Source organism: Ictidomys tridecemlineatus, chromosome 8 (assembly GCF_052094955.1).
Source record: "Ictidomys tridecemlineatus isolate mIctTri1 chromosome 8, mIctTri1.hap1, whole genome shotgun sequence".
Classification (NCBI taxonomy): Eukaryota; Metazoa; Chordata; class Mammalia; order Rodentia; family Sciuridae; genus Ictidomys; species Ictidomys tridecemlineatus.
The window spans coordinates 84,518,303-84,537,968 of NC_135484.1; the positions used below are offsets into that span (position 1 = coordinate 84,518,303).

At 38.0% G+C, this 19,666-nt stretch overlaps 1 protein-coding gene across 1 annotated transcript; it reads left to right on the top strand.

The window, feature by feature from the left end:
- The first annotated feature begins 1,177 nt into the window (after positions 1 to 1,177).
- Positions 1,178 to 17,827, top strand: Cgas (cyclic GMP-AMP synthase). Its single transcript, XM_078019726.1, has 5 exons — positions 1,178 to 2,177; positions 8,301 to 8,520; positions 10,772 to 11,014; positions 15,078 to 15,180; positions 16,328 to 17,827. The coding sequence occupies exons 1-5, from the start codon at positions 1,296 to 1,298 to the stop codon at positions 16,677 to 16,679; spliced, it is 1,800 nt and encodes a 599-aa protein (XP_077875852.1). The 5' UTR covers positions 1,178 to 1,295; the 3' UTR covers positions 16,680 to 17,827.
- The last annotated feature ends 1,839 nt before the right edge of the window (positions 17,828 to 19,666 follow it).

The following is a 19,666-nucleotide window of genomic DNA, read 5'->3' on the forward strand; positions in this document are numbered from 1 at the left end:
AAAAAAAAGAGGAAAGAAGGAGAGAAAAGAAAAGAAATCAAGGCATTTTTGTCCATTGTCAGATAAAGAGATAAACACAATGTGATATGTATATACAATGAAATATTATTCAGCCATAAAAAGGAAGCATATTCTCATATATCCTACAATATAGAATAATTTTGTTTAAGAGAAATACTGTATGATTCCACTGACTTAAAGTACTAAGGGTAGTAAAATCACAGAAAGAGTGGTGTTTTCCAAGAATTTGGGGGAGGGGGAGTTGTTTAAGATTATAGAATTTCAGTCTTTCAAGACAGAATTGGACTCAGATGGATTCCAACTGGATATGGATTGATAGAGATGGTTCACAATGATGTAAATCTACTTGCCACTGAGTTGTACACTTAAAAGTGGTTAAGATAGTTTTTACAAAGTAATCAAGGCTTTCTAAACCCAGGAGGTTCCTGTCTAAAACGTATTTCTATAAAGGAGGAAGCTTAGTTTTGTAAATAGATATTTGAAAGCCTACAATGAGATACTCTGGAATCAAAATAGCAGAAGCAGTCTGGATGGTTTAAAAAATATTTATTTTTAGTTGTAGATGGATACATACCTTTATTTTATTTATTTTTTATGTGGTGCTGAGGATCAAACCCAGTGCCTCACACGTGAGGCACAACCCCAGTCACTGGGCCCCAACCCAGCCTGGAGGTTGTTTTGATGGGCTTCAGAGAGTCTGAGGTGGAGATGTAGTTCAGGGATACAGCACTTGCCCAAGAAGGTGCCAGGCCCTGGGTTAAACCTCATATAAAATCAACCAATCAATCAAAAAAGCCAGGACTTGTGGGTAGAAACTTTAAGATTTTGTATGCTTAAAAAAAAAAAAAAGTTGGGCTGGGGCTGTAGCTCAGTGGTAAAGTGCCTGCCTCACACATGTGAGGCACTGTGTTCTATCCTCAGCACCACATTAAAAAAAATTAATAAAGATAGCACGTTCATCTACAACTAAAAAGAAAATATTACAAAAAGTATGTCGTAAAACAAAGTCAAATAAAAGTGAAATACTTCAATCCTTATTCTATCTTGTAAAGTTTTAATATTTTCTATTTCCCACTAAAAATAACAAGATACTTTTATTTAAACTTACATTGAAAAAGTTTCTCTGTCAACTTAAAATGTTAAAAAATATGCAGTTTTTCAAAATAGTTTTGAACTGTGTGCCAGCAAAAGTGTTTGGTCATCAAAGTCCTTGAGGAAGTTACCTGCGTTCCCTAAGCCTTCGGCACTGCCTGCACTTGCCAGGCGACCTGGCGATGGAGAGCCCGCCACTTCCCGGCGGGGGCGTGGCTCCGCGTGACCTCCCGGTGTGGTTTTCCTCCCAGTGCCAGCTTCCAGGCCGCAGACGCTGCGTTCGCGCCACATTTTTAAGTTTCATTTCTACCAGTCATTGCAAGTTCCTCCTTCCGTGGCCTTTTCCCGAAGTCGACTCTTCTTTCGAGCCACAGAGAGCACCAGCCATGGACCCCGGACGCAGAAAGGCGACTCCGATAACTTCGAAAGCCGGAGCTGCCACCCGCAAGGCTTCGGAGCCGGGTACGAGGGTAGCCCTGACCCGGCCTGGCGAGTCTCCCGCTGCTTCCCGGGCCGCCCGACCCGTGGGAAAGGGCGGCCCTGTCCGGGAGTCCCGATCCTTGCAGACCCAGAGCGCTCGGGATTCCCAGGAGAAGCTGCTGGAACGTGCTCCCGGAGCCCGATCGAAAAAGCCATCTCTGCGCGCGAAGGGTGCGCCGCCCTCGGGCTTTAGTAGCACGGACCGAGCCGAGTCGCGCACGGTTCCAGCCCAGGCAATGGAGCTTCCCCCGGCCCTGGGGCCGCCCCTTCCCAGGGCAGGGTCTCGCCGCGAGGGAGGCGCGCGTTCGGCTCGGGAACAGAGACCCCAGCCTGAACCCGCGGAAGTGCCTTGCTCCGTCCCGCCGCTCCGGGCCCCGAGTCTGGGAGGGAAGGAAGGGGCGCCTGGCGGCTGGAAGCCCCGGGCTGTGCTGGAGAAGTTGAGGCTCAGGCGCCAGGAAATCTCAGCCGCAGCCGAGGTGGTGAACAAGGTCATGGACCACCTGCTTCGGAGATTGCAGGACTTCGATTCCGAGTTCAAAGGTGTCGAGTTGCTGCGCACGGGGAGCTACTACGAGCGCGTGAAGGTGAGCTACACAGCTTTCGGGGTGCGACTTCCTCACCCGTTCCCCCAGTCTCTATTCCCCACTCCCCCTGACTCGGGATCCCTTACCTCTCTTCGGAGGTAACTCAGACTCTTGCTCTTCGGTGGCTTGTGACACAGCTCTAATTAGAACCACAAGCCATTATCGGTTCATTTATTCATCTCTACATTCCCATGCAACCCACAGATACTGATTGCCAGCTACTCTCAAGACACTGCTTTGAAGGAATTCAAATTTATAGATTCATTCATGCCAACAGATACATACTGAGTTAGTTCCTTTAATAATTCCATGTGTGGTTGGTGTTGATCTGAGGTCCCAAGTCAAAGTCCGACTTGAATCATTTGAAGTTGTCTGTAAAAAAATCTCACCAAATTAACTTAAGAAACTTTTTCCTATGAGGTGGAAAAATATCTTCAGTCTTCCCTCATCCCTACAGACTCCCACTCCAAGCAACCCCTCCTTCTCTCTTCAATTTTATTTCACTGCCGCTTCAGGGGATTGAACCCAGGGCTTAGCGCCTCTTTCCAAAATCTTGTACAGATGTCGTAGAAAGCTCATAGTGAGTGATATTTTTTTAAAATTAATGGAAGTGTAACTGATGAGATTCTGCAAGCTGTATACGGGGTAAAAATGGGAGTTCATAACCCACTTGAATCAAAGTGTGAAATATGATATATCAAGAACTATGTAATGTTTTGAACAACCAACAATAAAAAAAAGAAAAAAGAAGAAAAAATGTTCTACATCTACTAGAAAGCATAATTTCTAAACACATATCTGATATAATTGCTTTTAAGTGTGTTTTCGACAACTCCATTTGTTGGTGGATAGTTGAGTTACTAGAGTAACATGTTGCTATAAATTGAAGGTTTGGGAGCAAGCTCCTGCCAGAAGTTTGTTTCCTGACCAGTGTCAGATTCCTTTGATTGTGTTTTTGGTCTGGCCAGTAAGTTCTCTCTCTCTCTCTCTCTCTCTCTCTCTCTCTTCTCTTAATATTTTTAGTTGTAGATGGACACAATACCTTTGTTTTATTTATTTATTTTTATGCGGTGCTGAGGATGGAACCCAGTACCTCACACATGCTAGACACGCACTCTACCACTGAGCTACAGCCCCAGCCCCTATGTATCTCCTTGAACTCAGTAAAATCATGTACAGAAACAGAGATAATATATGTTCATTAAGTAATCATAATTTATTTTAAAGTTATATATTAGCTTTGTGCAACTGATGTTCTCTTCCAGTAGGTGGATGATTATAAAAGCTAGATTTACAGTTTTAGGATTTTAAACTCTTTCCTTTCCTCTTTGGTGTTTTTATAAAAAGCACACAAGAAAGAACAGGTTAATATTATGCATATTTTATTTCTAAGGCTTAACACAAGCATTTCATGGCAATGAATAAATAAATGGGCTCCAGAAGAAAGGATGGGAGCCCCTGGCTGTGCTGGAGAAGTTGAGGCTTAGGCGCCAGGATCTTTCAGGATCCATACTCATCTTTGAATATCTTCCTAAAGACACTCAAATTTTTTTAAAAAATTATTCTTAGTTATACATGACAGTAGAATATATTTTGGCAGAATATACATACATAAAATGTAACTTAGTCTATTGGGTTTTAACTCTTGTGGTCGTATATGGTGTGGAGTTATCCTGATTGTGTATACAAATACAAGGCTAGGAAAGTTATGACCAATTAATTCTACTGTCTGTCCTATTCTCCTCCCCTCTCCCTTCCCTTTGTTTCCCTTTGTCTAGTCTAGTCTATTTCTATTATTCCCTCCCCAATCTCCCTCATTTTGGGTAAGCATCCACAAATCAGAGAGAACATTCAGCCTTTGGTGTTTTGGGATTGACTTATTGCACTTAGTATGATACTCTCCAGTTCCATCCATTTACTGGCAAATGCCATAATTTCATTCTTCTTTATGGCTGAGTAATATTCCATCATATATATATTATATATATCTCACATTTTCTTTATCCATTCTTCTGTTGAAGGACACATAGGTTGTTTTCATAGCTTGGCTATTATGAATTGAGCTGCTATAAACATCACTGTAGTGTGCTATTTTTAAGTCCTTTGGGTTTAGATCAAGGTATGGGATAACTGGGTCAAATGGTGGTTCCATTCCAAGTTTTCTAAGGAACCTCCATATTGCTTTCCATAGTGGCTGCACCAATTTGCAGTTCCACCAACAATGTATGAGTACACCCTTTTCCCACATCCTCGCCAACATTTACTGTTCCTTGTATTCATCTTCTTCTTTAAAAAAAAGCCTGTATCTTTTTTTTTTTAAGAGAGAGAGAGAGAATTTTTAATATTTGTTTTCTAGTTTTCGGCGGACACAACATCTTTGTTTGTATGTGGTGCTGAGGATCGAACCCCGGCCGCACGCATGCCAGGCGATCGCGCTACCACTTGAGCCACATCCCCAGCCCTGTTCCTTGTATTCTTTATGACTGCCATTCTGACTGGAGTGCGATGGGATCTTAGTGTAGTTTCAATTTGCATTTCTTTAATTGCTAGAGATGTTGAATTTTTTTCATATATTTGTTGACCATTTCGTATTTCTTCTTCTGTGAAGTGCTTGTTTATTTCCTTTCCCCATTTATTGATTGGGTTATTTATTTTTCTGCTGTTAAGGTTTTTGAGTTCTCTGTGTATTCTGCAAATTAATGCTTTATCTGAAGATACTCAAAACTTAAACCATTTGAGAAGGAATTAAATAATGGAAAGTTATATCATGTTCACGTTTCCTTAGATTGATCTATAGATTCAGTACAATTTCAGTCAAAATCCACTCACTGTTCTGTTTAAATTGACAACCTGATTAAAAGATTTATATGGAAATGCAAAGGACTTAGTGTGCAAGGCAACCGAAAGGAGAAAATGTTGGAGGATTTACCTTCTAAAGAGTACAAGTTACTACAGTCAAAACTATCCTAATTAAACAGGTGTTGGGCTGGGAATGTGGCTCAGGCGGTAGCGCGTTCGCCTGGCATGCGTGCGGCCCGGGTTCGATCCTCAGCACCACATACCAACAAAGATGTTGTGTCCGCCGAGAACTAAGAAATAAATATTAAAAATAATAAAAAAATAACCAGGTGTTAATTGGTGCAATAATAAACAGAAAGCCAATTGAAAAGAAAGTCCAGAAATAGACCTACACATGTAATTGAGTATAGCACACAAAATATACATCAAGGAATTCGATAGGGAAAAGGGTGACCTTTCAAAAAGTGGTTCTGGGTCAGCTGGATATCCAAATGGAACATCCATGAACATTGACCCCTATTGCACATCACACACTAGAATTAATTTGAAATGTAACATAGATCTAAAAGTGAAAAATAAGGACAATAAAGCTTTTAAAAGAAAGCATAGAAAATACCTTCTTAGCTATGGGATGTGAAGATATTTCTTAAACAGGACACTAAGGCTGCTACCCATAAATGATAAATATTTTGGACTTCATTAGAATTAAAGAACTTTTCATCAAAAAGACCACTGAGAAAGTGAAAACTCACACAACTGGGAAGAAGATATTTATAATACATATATTTGACAAAGGATTTATACAAATCAACAAAAAAAGATTAACCAGGCTGGGCACGGTGGCTTATGCTTATAATCTCCAGCAATTTAGGAGGCTGAGACAGTAGGATCTCAAGTTCAAGGTCAGTCTCAGCAACTTGGTGAAGCCCTGAGCAACTTAGCAAGACTCTGTCTCCAAAAGGGGGGGGAGGGAAATCGGTGGGGGTGAAGGGGTAGGGCCCGCTGGGAATGTAGCTCAGTGGTAAAGTGCCCCATACAAAAAAAAAAAAAAAAGATTAATCAATTTAAGATTGGCAAACGAGTTGAACAGATAGGTTAGTATACAAATAGCAATAAACGTGAAAGGTATATAACATCAGTAATTGTTAGGAAAATGCAAATTAAAGCCATAATGATGGTTAAAATTAAAAACAACAGCAACAACAAAAACTTGACAATTCCAGTGTTGGAGAATATATGGGGGAAACAGAAATTCTCTTAACACTGATGGGAGGGGATTTTGGTACTACCTCTTTAGAAAATTGGTAATTTCTTCTGAAGTTAAAGTAATGTCTACTCTCTGGTCCAACAGTTTCACTCCTGAGCATACATTCAATAGAAACGAGTGTCATGTCCACAAAAGATATATAAGAGAATGCTCAGAAAAGTATTATTTGTAATAATTAAAAACTGGATTGGCTGGGAGTGTAGCTCAATGGTAGAGCACTTGCCTAGCAGGTGACAGGCCCTGGATTTGATCCCTAACACCAAAACAAAAGTGAAAATGACCCAAATATCTGTCAAAAGAATGAGTGAACATATTTGATATTACTTCAACGGAATACTATATGGAGTGAAAAAAAACAAATTACCAATAAACACAACAAAACATTGAATTTCACAATGTTGAATGAAATCAGATTTGGAAGGGTACATACTGTTTTATTCCTTTCTTATGACTTTCCCAAGGAGGCAAAGTCATAAGAAAGGAATCATATAGAATGTACCCTTCTAGAAGTCAGAATAACCCTTGGTGGAAAGTAACTGACAGGAAGTAGGAATGAGGAGGGAAGGTTTGTGGTGCTGGGGATAGACACAGGCAAGTTAGAATGCTTCGAAGCTCAGGATTCTTTTTCTTGAATATATCCTCCTTGGTTTGTTGTAACCCTTTAGTTAATTTGTAGAGTTCTGAAAAAGATGAATTTTATGATTTCTTCCTGTGTTCTTATGGAAGAGCAGATTTGGGGAGGCTGTTCACCATGCCTACTCATGTTCTCCAAGTGTTTGTTTCACCTCACAGTATGTCTCAGCTTTTTGCCCATGACAAAATACCATGGACTGGATGGCTTAAACAACAGAAATATAAATTTCTCACAGTTCTAGACACTGAAAGTCTGAGATCGGCATGCTGGCCTGGTCAGGTTCCAGTGGGGACTTTCTTAATGCTGTGCAGATGGTTGTCTCCGTGCATGTGCATATGTGTGCATGTGATCTTCCTCTGAAGAGGCCACCAATTCTGTCAGGTTTAGGGCCCCACTCTTATGACTTTATTTAACCTTAATTACTTCCTAAAAGTTCTATTTTTAAATAGAGTCACATTCAGAGTTCGGGCTCCAACATATGGATTTTGGGAGTCCATTACATAATATATCTCATTTTGGACCAGCCACATTTCATGTGATTAATAGACATGTTGGTTACTTGATTTTGTGTGTGTTTGTGTGTGCAGAAGATTGAACCCAGTGATGCTCTACAATTGAGATACTTCCTCATGCCTTTTCAATTTTTTAATTTTAGTATCGCTAAGTTGCCAGGATGGCCTCTAACTAGTGATCCTCTGGCCTCAGCCTCCTGAGTAGCTGGGATTATAGGCATGTGCCACCAGGTCTGACATGGTTACTCTGTTCTGTATTGAACAGTACAGTCTAATCGCAGTACTTAAAACTAAAGACATGAGCTAAATTAATACTTGTGATATTTTTAACAAAGGAAAATATTTATTATGATTGCTGTAATTATTGTTATAAGGATGAAAAAGAAGATTCTTTGAGGCTCCTGCAATACTGTAGTTCATAGGTAGTGCATGACTTGGAGCTCACACTCATTTGATGGCTGGCAGCCAAAGAGACAGCCCTTGCTTAGGTGGCCAGGAGGTAGTTATACACATTTTTGAAAACATTGTGACAGGAGGGTGGCTGCAGTGTCTATCTTATGGTATAAAAGGTAGCACATTAAAGGTTTGTAATTTTATTAAGCTTCAAAGTAAAAAAACTCACCTGGTATAGATTCCAAAAGCTTACATTTAAAATTATTTTAATTATAAAAATAATGCTTTCTTATGATAAAAAAAAGAAAAAAGAAAAAATTGAGAGTAGAACCTACATACTAAAACCAGTAATACTCTTCCATCTATCGACAGCTTCAGTAGTCCCACTCCCAAAGGGCATAAATATTAAAAATATTGCTTTTCAAAGTAGGATTCCAAGTGGAAATTTCAAGAAAAAAATTGCATTTACTTGGAACATATTCACAAATATACATTTCAGTTCTATTTTTATTTCTTAGATTTCTGCACCTAATGAATTTGATGTCATGTTTAAACTGGAAGTCCCCAGAATTCAGCTAGAAGAATATTGTGATAGTGGTGCTCATTACTTTGTGAAGTTCAAAAGAAATCCCAAAGGAAATCCTCTGAAGCACTTTGTAGAAGAGGAAATATTGTCAGCTTCTAAGATGCTGTTAAAGTTTAGGAAAATCATTAAAGATGAAATTAAAAATATTAAAGGTAAGATTTTTGGCTTTTGATTCTTAAAGGTCTAATACTACTCAGAAATTACCTTCTCCTGACTGTTTTTTTTTTTTTAACTTCTCTGCCACAGACTGTTGATTACTACTTCCTTCTAGAAACAGCTTCTTTACCATTGGTTTTCATTGATGCATCTTCTTGGTATTCTTCTTAAGTGTTGACTGGCTCTCTTTTGGTTTCCATTGAGTACTTACTTACTGTGTCACTGGATAAATGTGCCTGAGTAAAATTGGTGGGATCCCCTTTTGAAGCTCATAATCTAGTAGAGCCACAGTATAAATAACATAACACTGAATTGCAGTGAGTGATCTGAGGTGTGTACTGGAGTGGAGCATGACCTGGAGGCAGCAAAGAACCTGCCACCTCAAGGAACAAAATGTGTGAATAGGGGAGGAGTGACAGGCAGGGGCAACATTCAGGAAAGACTTGACAACCCTGGAAAAGGATTTAGATGTTACTCTGTTTTCATTGAGAATCCAGGTTTTAATCAAGGAGTAATGATTGACTTTGTATCTTTAAAAGTTTACTCGGGGGCTAGGGTTGTGGCTCAGGTGTAGAGCACCTGATGCCCTGGGTTCAATCCTTAGCACCACGTAAAAGACATACACACACACACACACACACACACACACACACACACACACACACACACACATATATATACAAAAAATAAAGTTAAAAAAAGTTTACTCAGGCTTCCATGGAGACATATGAGAAGGCAAATAGGAAAATGTTTTAATACTTGAAGTAGCTTAGATGTATAGGCATTGGGTGCTAGGGATGGAGAAAAGGAAGCAGATCCAAACTGTGGCAGTACTTGCATCTAGATTAATCGTAGGGGGTGAGAGAGAGGACTAAATTAAGATGGTTCCCAGGTTTCTAGATCGTACCTTTTTTCTAGGACCAGAAGAACTGAGGAAGAACATTTTGTTGGTTAGCTTTCTGGTATTATAATAATACCTGAGAGTATCAGTTTATAAAGATTAAGATTTATTTGAGCTTCAGTCCCTGTTGCTTTGGGTCTGTGGTGGTACAATGTGGCAGGAACATGAGGTAGAGCAAAACCAGTCACTTCCTGCCCAGGAAGTAAAAAAAGATAAAGAGAAAGGTAGCAGGGTCCCACAGTCCACCTGAAGGGGATGGCCCAGTGACTTAAAGACCATCCACAAGGCTCCACCACCTAAAGTTTCCACCACCTCCAAATAGTACCACCCTGAACCTTTACCACATGGATCTTTAGGGGATCCTTAAGATTCAAACTATAGGGGCTAGGGATATAGCTCAGTTGGTAGAGTGCTTGCCTTGCATGCACAAGGCCCTGGATTTGATCCCCAGCAACCCCCCGCCCCCCAAAAAAAGATCCAAACTACAAGCATTTTCACAATGGTGCACACTATGATTCCAGCGACTCAGGAAGGCTAAAGCAGGACCACCAACAGCCACCTTTCCAGTGCCTATATCTGATTGGGCACTTAGAGCTCATGATGTCTAAAGTGAATTTCATATTGGCCTGATTTTTCTTCCCCCTGCTTTTTGTTTTGGGGAATGGAATCAACATCAGCCCTTTCTCAGGCCAAAATCTAGGATAGAATCCCGGGCTCCTGCTTTCATCCGCACCTCACACACTCAGTGTATCTACCATCTAGTTCTGTTGATTTAAACCTCTTTATTCTATTTATTTAGAGGTGGGATCTCATTACTTACTCAGGCTACTCTCAAAAAACATTCTTTTGAGGGAGGCTGGGGGTCAAACCCAGGGCTTTGCACATGCTAGGTGAACTTTCTACCACGGCTCTATATCCCAGCCCTGATTTGAACCTCTTTAATTGCTCTCATTTCTACTCCCCTTCTTGATGCTCACTGCTCTATGCCTGGCTATTGGCGTGGTCTGCTCTCAGGTCTCTCTCTTCCCTGCCACTCACATGTCTCCTTTTCAGGCTTCCTTACAAACTGGTATCCACAATTCTAAATGAAAATTCAATTACAACACTCTCAAATCCCAAGTCTTTAGGGGCCCCTCCTCATATGTGCTAGACGGAATCTTGACAACACCTACCAATCATAGGTATTAATAAATATGGATTAAATGAGTAAAACACCCTGCCTCGTGGGGTAATTTTATGTTTTAGAACTAATGTTCATCTTCAGTTACAATTATATCACTTTGCCCGATTTTTCCAGGGAAAATTGGATCAATAAGCCTTTTCTTTCCTTCTATATTTTTAAACAGATATAGACATCACTATGGAGAAGAAAAAACCAGGGAGTCCTGCTGTAACACTTGTTATTAGAAAATCTGAAGAAATATTTGTGGATATAATTCTGGCTTTGGAATCAAAAAGTAGCTGGCCTGCTAACACACAGAAAGGTCTGCCCATCAATAACTGGCTTGGAGCAAAAGTTAGGACCAATCTAAGACGACAGCCATTTTACCTCGTACCCAAGCATGCAAAAAAAGGAAACGGTTTTCAAGGTATTTTAAATGTGAAGTTAAACATGAACTTATAAAGGAGTTGGAAATGTCTTCTGGTGGGACAGTAGAAGACCCACAGACAACTAATGCTGTTGGCATTGCAAGAGCCATTAGGATAAATAGGTTACAAGACGAGAGTGAGAGAAAGAACTGAAAAGGCGTAGTTATAGTCGTATTATTAAGCAGTTGTAGTAAGCTTCATTTGAACCTTTTTTTAAAAAGTGTTTATTCTTAAGTTTTAGGTGGACACAATATCTTTATTTTACATTTATATGGTGCTGAGGATCGAACCCAGTGCCTCGTGCATGCTAGGCTAGCACTCTACCACTGAGTCACAACCCCAGCCCTTGAACCTTTTTTTAAAAAAATAGACTAATGTAAGTATTCTTAGACTAGGCTAAGCCATCATATTCACTTGGAGCTATTAAATGCATTTTGAATTTATGATATTTTCTGTTTACAATGGGTTTTCTGGACATCATCTCATCATAAGTCAAGGAGCATCTGTATTTACATGAATTATTTGGGATTTTTCTGTATGGAGATTTGTCTCTTCAGTTTTTTTATTTATTTATCAGGATGGACAAGGGGATATTTGTTTCATACTTTGGGCTATAATATAATAATACTTTATTTAGTTTGTTGCTTAGAGTGTTCCAGCTTTAGCCGTGAGGAGCTCTTTTAGTTAACTTCTGGGTCCTTTTGACGTAATCCCCTCACTCTTTTTTGCACACTTCTTCACTTTCTAGCACTATGAGATCCAGGCTTATCTTGTATATGGCCTGCTTCTGTCCTGGAACCCAAGGACATCTGGATCTTTTTATTGGAGAATGTGGTAGAAACCAAGATCTGGGTGATAGGTGTGCTTATCACTACTAGGGTGTCATCCCCCTCACTTGGTGAAGCAAGGAAACATTTGCACACTAACCCTTGTATTTATACATATCTATAAATATTTCTATATGTAGCCCCCTGTATTGTTAAGTTATACATGAAATCATACTGATATCTGAACTATAATCCATTGCTACATGGATCTTTCTGTCCCTCTCTGTTATCTATAACCTCTCGTTCTGACATTGAAAACACTGGCCCACACTATGAGCCATTCGATTATTTAATTCTTCGATTCTAATATACAGATATACTTGTTTCAGAATTGTGAAACAGTTCTCCTATGGGAAACAGTTATGATTACAGTATAGAGCTTGTGTAGTGCCTTTTGCCTTTAGTCTTAGACTCTGAGTTAATTTATAAAGAAAAGCATCTTTTCCCCCAGGTTGTTTCATATATCTAATATAATTAGAGTTTCTTTCTTTATAATTAGAGCACACCCTGAATTATGTTATTACCTATCCTGACATCCTAAGTGGTTTTTTGTTTTGTTTTGTTGTTGTTGTTCATCTAGAAACTGAATACATGGGTACTTTACCACTGAGCTACAGCCTCAGTGTAAAGTACCCCCTTTTTAAAAAGATTTGAGACAGAGTCTCTTTAAGTTGTTTAGGGACTTGCTAAATTGCTGAGGCTGACCACAAACTTGAGATCCTCCTGCCTTAGTCTCCTGAGTTACAAGTATGTACCATGGTGCTCAGCTGTCAAGTGCTTTTTAAAAAAATTTGCATACATTTGGGTTGACTCTGTGTTGAGTCAAACACAGCACAAAGTTTGACAAATACATTGGATATGTATTGGCCCCTCTATAATAGTTTTACTTTCCTAAAAAGTCCTGTGCTTCATCATTTCCACCCTTCCCCTTCCAAACCCCTGGCGACCACTGATCTGTTTACTGTTTTGCAAGGAGCACATATGACTGAATGTTTAGGTAGCTATGCCCGCACTATTTTGTTCCATTAACATCTTGGCTGGGGTATAGCTTAATGGTAGAGCACCAGGTCTTAGCTTTGACACTTACCACCACAAAAAAAGAGAGAAAAAACTTTGATCTATCCTTGCACTAGTACCATTTTGTCATACATAATATAGCTTTATAATTGACCTTAATATCTGGTAGGGAAAGTTCTACAAATTTGTTCTTCAGTGGTATTTTAGATATTATTGACCTTTGGCATTTTCATGTATACATTGGAATCAGCTTATCAAGTTCCCCACAAAAACAATTTTTTGTATTTTGATTAAGATAACATTATATGTGTAGATAAAATTGTCAAGACTTGATATATTAAAAATAATGACTCTTTGGTCATGTGAACAAGTGCATGTCTCCATTTATTTGAATTTCCTCAAGTGCTTCTTTTTTTGGTGGTACCGGACATCAAACTGAGGACCTCATACCTACTAGGTGTTAAGACTCTACCACTAAGTCACACCCCTAGCCCTTTTTATTTTGTTTTTAAGACAAAGTCTCACTAAATTACCCAGGAAGGCCTTGAACTTGCCAACATCCTGCCTCAGCCTCTGAAGTAGCTGGGATTTCAGGGGTGCACCACCACACTTGCTACCTCTAATACTTCTTAATTGAAGTATTGAGTTTTCTCTACAAAAATACTGTTATTTTTTTTGTTAGAGTAATTGATCTATTTAAAGCTTTTTTTCTTTATTAGAGATGGTCTTGCTCAGTTGCTTAGGGCCTTGCTAAGTTGCTGGGCCTGACTTTGAACTTTTGATCCTCCTCCCTCAGCCTCCTGAGCTGCTGGGATTATAGGTGTGCACCACCATGTCCAGCTATGATGGTAATTCTTAAATTCTGTAAATTTATTTATACCTTCTTATATTTTTATATGTACAATTGTATCATTTACCAATAATGATAGTTTGTTTCTCTCTTTCAAGTGGTATAACCCTGTTTTTCCTTCCATTTTTCTGTTTTCTGGGACATCCATGTTGAACAGAAATAGGGATAGCAGGCCATGAATGGTGATACACCCCTATAATTCCAGTTCCTCAGGAGGCTAAGGCTGGAGAATTGCAAATTTGAGGCCAACCTGGGCAACTTAGTGAGATACTGTGACAAAAGCATTAGAGATGTGGCTTAGTGCTTGGCTAGTGTGTACAAGGCTCTGGTTCCATACCCAGTACCAGGGGGGAGAAATAGCAGACATCCTTGCCTTTATTCTAACTTCAAGGGGAAACCTTCAAATTTTGACCTCATTTTATCATGTTGCTCTAGTTTTCTAAAATCTCCTTTTTATTAGATCAGGTTCTCAGCTAAACTCAAATTGCTGAGAAGTATTTTTTGTTTTAAATGATGAACGAATATAGAATTTTATTAGCTATATTTTCTGCATCTCCTGAGAGGATGATGTGATGTTTCTCCTCTATTCGGTTAATATGATAGATTTTATCTATTGATTTTTCTAATTATAAACCAGTCATGCATTACTGATACAAAAACAACTAGGTACCAGAATGATTAGAGTTTAAGAAAGCAAGCCAGTGGCACACATCTGTAACCTCAGCGGCTTGGGAGGCTAAGGCAGGAGGATTACAAGTACAAAGCCAGCCTTAGTAACTTAGTGAGACAAACAACTTGACAAGACACTGTCTTAAAATTTAAAAACAAATTTTAAAAGGGTTGAGGATGTTGCTCAGTGGTTAGGCACCCCTGGGTTCAATTCTCCTGTACCAAAAAGTAGTTAAATAAAAGAGCAAGCCATGGTAAGACTCAGGGAATGTCATTCTACTCTTACACAAACTCTCACAAAGAATAGAAAGAAAATATTTCCCAATTCATTTTATATTAATACCCAAACTTGCAAGGATGATACAAAAAACTGAATCAGTTGATTCAAATTACTATTGAAACAAAATATTAACAAAACTCAATTTGGCATTATATCAATAAGCAATACATCTTACCTTGGCTTTAAGTCCCTACTTCCTCCTGGACTCTCCCACTTTTTTCCCATTTAGGTCCATTTCTTTGCTTCACTGCCTTTATTTTAATGTATAATTAAATTATATGTTTGTTCACTTCTTTTGGTCTGTCTTTCTCTAGATTTCTTCAGAATAATATCTTAATAGAGAAACACTTAAATATCATGTTGTCTAGATTTGAATTCTCTTGATAAAGTGCTTTTCTGTTTTTCTTTTTGAAATTAAGAAGAGACATGGCGGCTCTCTTTCTCTCACATTGAAAAAGACATTTTGAACAACCATGGACAATCTAAAACATGTTGTGAAACTGATGGAGTTAAATGTTGCAGGTAATTTCCTTATTTTGTTAAATGGCAGATTGTATGTGATATTTTTAGTTTTTTGTTGACTCTGTAGCTCACATATAAAAATGATTATTGAGTTGGGGGCCAGGGAAGGGCTTGGTGACCTGGGGAAAGTGTGAGCATATTAATGCCATGTAATGGGAGGAGGCAGAGGGTTATTACTCTTATTGGATACTAGTGCTTGCTTTGGAATGGTTTGACTGCATTGAAAGCTAGGAACTGACTGGCCAAACTTGAAATCATGCTAAATAGATAGTTATTTCTCTTTAGCATACACACCATAAAAAACTGAGATGGAAAAAGAATTGTTTATGTGAGTTTCTAAAGCTGACCAGTTAAAGGTCATAAACGAGAAAACCTCAAATGATGAATGGCCAACATTCAGGCACAGAGGTTCTTTAAAGCCTTATATGCAGACTTTGAAGCAAGCATTTGGGAAAGTATATTGTTGACGTGGCTAAGTAATTTTATAATATTAAGTTTTGTCATCTCCTAAATAATTGAATAAATATTTATAAATATTTACAATCAGGGGCTGGGGTTGTGGCTCAGCGGTAGAGCGCCCGCCTTGCATGTGTGAGACCATGGGTTTGATCCTCAGCACTACATAAAAATAAATAAACAAAATAAAGATAAATATTTACAATCCAGCAAAATAAAATAATTTTATAAAAATCAAAACAAAAGTTTTATAGATACCAAAGGAATAGAAGAGTCATATAAATATCTGTCAGTTCTACATAGTTGAATTAATTCTGTGTGTGTGTGTGTGTGTTTTTTTACTGGAGATTGAACTTTAGAATCTTGTACATGCCAGGCAAATGCTCTACCACTGAGCCACATCCTCAGCCCTAGTTGAATTAACAATGATAGAAGAAAATGTCTAAGCTAGGATTGGAAAAGAGAGAAGAAATATGTGCTTTTGAAACTTCAAAACATATATTTGACTCTTTTTTTGGCAAAGCATATATTTGAAAATATAATCAGGCTTAGGTGACTATATTATATTTAATTATATTAATATATCTTTACTGTTTAAATGGTTTTTTTTTCTGTAAGATTCTGAGGTCCTTTGTGAAATAAACAAGTTGTATATAAGTAAAAGTAAATGGCTTTCTTTTTTATTTGACAGGAAAGATTGTTTAAAACTAATGAAATACCTTTTGGAACAGCTGAAAAAAAAGTTTGAAGACCGAAAAGAACTGGATAAATTCTGTTCTTATCATGTGAAAACTGCCTTCCTGCATGTATGTACCAAGGATCCACAGGATAGTCAGTGGCACCCCAAAAATCTAGTAGTCTGCTTTGATAACTGTGTGGCATTCTTTCTTGAGTGTCTTAGGGCAGAACAACTGGAGCATTATTTTATTCCTGTAGTCAATCTATTCTCTCGAAACCACATTGACAAAATAAGTAAAGAATTTTTGTGCAAACAAATTGAATATGAAAGAAACAATGGATTTCCAATTTTTAATGAATTTTGAAATTTTATTTTAAGAAAAAAATAAGAATCAAAGTGACTATAGTAATTGGGATTGCCCAACAATGATTGACTAGAATGAATGTAATTAATTATTCATTCTCAGTTTGTCATAAATGACCCTAATATAAAGGGTTGTAGACAAAGTGTGAAGGATTGCCAATCCTAGAAAAGAGATTAGATAAGAAATGAAAAGCAAAACAAGTATTTAAAGTCTAACGTCTTTACCAGACTAGGCACTTATACATACTTATAATGCCAGCTACTTAGGAGACTGAGGCAGGAGGAGCACAGGAGTTCAGGGCCAGCCTGGGCAACTTGGGAGACCCTGTCTCAAATTATAAATAAATAATAAAATTAAATGAAGAAATAAAAACTTTATCAGATTGGAAAGTGGAAAAGGAATAAAATATATATCATCCATAATTAAATTCATCAAGCACTTATTGAATACCAGTTCTTACCTAGCATAGGTATGTGGAAGATTGTGAAACAGTGGTAAAAATGATTTTTGCTTCCATAAAATTGGTAGGCTTTGTTCAACTTAAAATATTTTGGGGACTTTGGGGAGGTGGTTTTTACCTTGTGTGCAGGAGGTCCTGAGTTTGATCCCTATCACCACACACAAAAATACGTGTGTGTGTGTGTGTGTATGTGTGTATGTGTACACACATTACTATATTTGGAAGCAATGTCTGGTCTGGTCCTATATGCTAGGATAAGAAAGAAGAAAATGAAAAACTAAGTTTTATTTTGTCTCTATGTATCTCAGTACATAACCATATAGGAAGGAAAATGTAGGATATTTCACTACATGTGACCAAGTATATAAAACTTATTTTCTTTTATTTATTTTTACTTTCAGTAATACTTTTCTGTGTTTCTGGAAGGGTTATACATATATTACCAAACTCAGAGAAAGGGGTGTGGGGCAAAACATATATTCAAGTAGCACTCAACCTAGAGGCACTGATGTTTAACTTTTTCTGTTGGTACATTTTACACATTATCTGGTTTATCTTTTTCTCATTGTTTTGTAGTTCTTTGTGTTTTGGATACTTATCCTTTGCTGTTTATGTATATAACTTCTTCTATATGTGGGTTGTCTCCCATCTTTTTTCTTATCTTTTAGTAAACAAGGCTTTAAATTTTTGTGTAGTTGAATTTATCAGTTGTGTTTATGGTTTGTGCTTTGTTCTTAACAACCTACTGTGTTTGAACGTACTAAGAGAAATGGCAAACAAGCAAAAAAATTCAAGCTATATTTAACATCATAAAAAATATACAGAAAAAAAGAAAAGTATATGTGGCCTTGGGTTCAATCTCCAGTACACATACACAAACACAAAAGAGAAAGAAGGAGAAAGGAAAAAAAAATCATAGTCTGATTTGAGAATATTGTTGAGTTTCAATTATTTGCAAAATTGTCATATGACAATTGACTATTCATCTTCTACTGACTATATTAACCTTCTCCACATTATGATTATCACTATATGGGGAAGATAGGACAGCTGGCTGAGTGCTTGTAAGGTGATAATGTGGTAGATGGACAACAGATTGTATTAGTTTCCTGTTGTTGTGTAACACGTTACCACAAGTTTAGTGGCTTAAAACAATGTATGTTCATTATTTCAAAGTTTCTATGGGTCAGGATTCTGGATGTGACTCTGCTCAGGGTCTCATGAAGCTATAATTAGGATACTAGCTGGGACTGTGGCAGCATCTGAGACAGGAGAAAGAGCCACTCATGTTGGCAGAATTTGTAGGACTGAGGGCTTTAATTTCTGCTGTCAGCTGCAGGTTGCCCATGTTCCTTACCACCTGAGCCTCTCAACATAGGAAGTCCATGATAATAACTTAATTCTTCAAAGCTATCATCTAACCAAATTTTCTATTATCTTACCCCTTCTTTGTAGTTTCTAACTTTTTTTGTCATTCTGTACTGCAATCTGGATTCTTTTCTAGCTTCCAATTCTTATTCTTTGCCTGGCATGGTGGCACATGCCTGTAATCAGTAGGCTGAGGTAGGAGGATCCCAAGTTCAAGGCCAGCCTGGACATCTTAGCAAGACTGTCTCAAAATATAAAGAGAGCTAGGGATAAAATTTAGTCGTTAAGTAGGCCTGAGTTCAATCCCTAGTCCAAAAAATAATAAAGAAATGATTAATAAATATAATAATTAATAAATATAATAATTAATAAATGATTCATAAATTTTAATTGGCCTGTCATTTTGGGCAGCATGATAAAACTTGTGTCATCATGCTCTGTCCTGGGTCATCCTACTCCATCCTGCATGGGACATGAATCATCCCTTTGTCTAGAATATCTACGCAGTATATGCCATCCCTCCAATAGTCATATAGCTTTTTTAGTTATCACATCAATTGTAATGTTATCAATACTTGTGTTTAAGTAACCCTCATTTAATAATGATTATAAAGTGCAAGAATAGTGATGCTGGTAATTTGGACACACAAAAGTGAAGCTGTAAAGTGTTTTTTGTTTTGTTTTGTTTTTTTGGTCCTGGGGACTGAACTTGGGCATTCAACCACTGAGCCATATCCCCGGCCCTATTTTGTATTTTACTTAGAGACAGGGTTTCACCAAGTTGCTTATTTAGTGCCTTGCCATTACTGAGGCTGGCTTTGAACTTGCAATCTTCCTGCCTCCAGCCTCCCAAGCCGCTGGGATTACAAGCATCTGCCACCCTGCCTGGCTATGAAATGCTATTTTAAGCCTAAAGGTCTCTATGAGAAAAGAAAAAAATTATACATGGAGGTTGCTAAGATCTACAGTAAGAACAAATCATCTGTGAAATTGTCATGAAAAGAATCATGCTGGTTTTGCTGTTGCACCTAAAAATGCAAAGGTATGGCCACAGTGCATAATAAGTGATTAGATAAGATGGGAAAGACATTATTAAATTGTGATGGAAAGCATGAACAGAAAATGTGTTTCAAATGATGGCAACATTTATAACAGAAAG

What these genes read in the sequence shown, in the direction of transcription:
- Cgas (XM_078019726.1), top strand. Translation starts at nt 1,296, where the DNA reads ATGGAGAGCCCGCCACTTCCCGGCGGGGGCGTGGCTCCGCGTGACCTC. An exon ending in TGAAATTAAAAATATTAAAG is followed by an intron (nt 8,521 to 10,771) that starts GTAAGATTTTTG and finishes ATTTTTAAACAG; the next exon opens with ATATAGACATCACTATGGAG. An exon ending in GATGGAGTTAAATGTTGCAG is followed by an intron (nt 15,181 to 16,327) that starts GTAATTTCCTTA and finishes TTTATTTGACAG; the next exon opens with GAAAGATTGTTTAAAACTAA.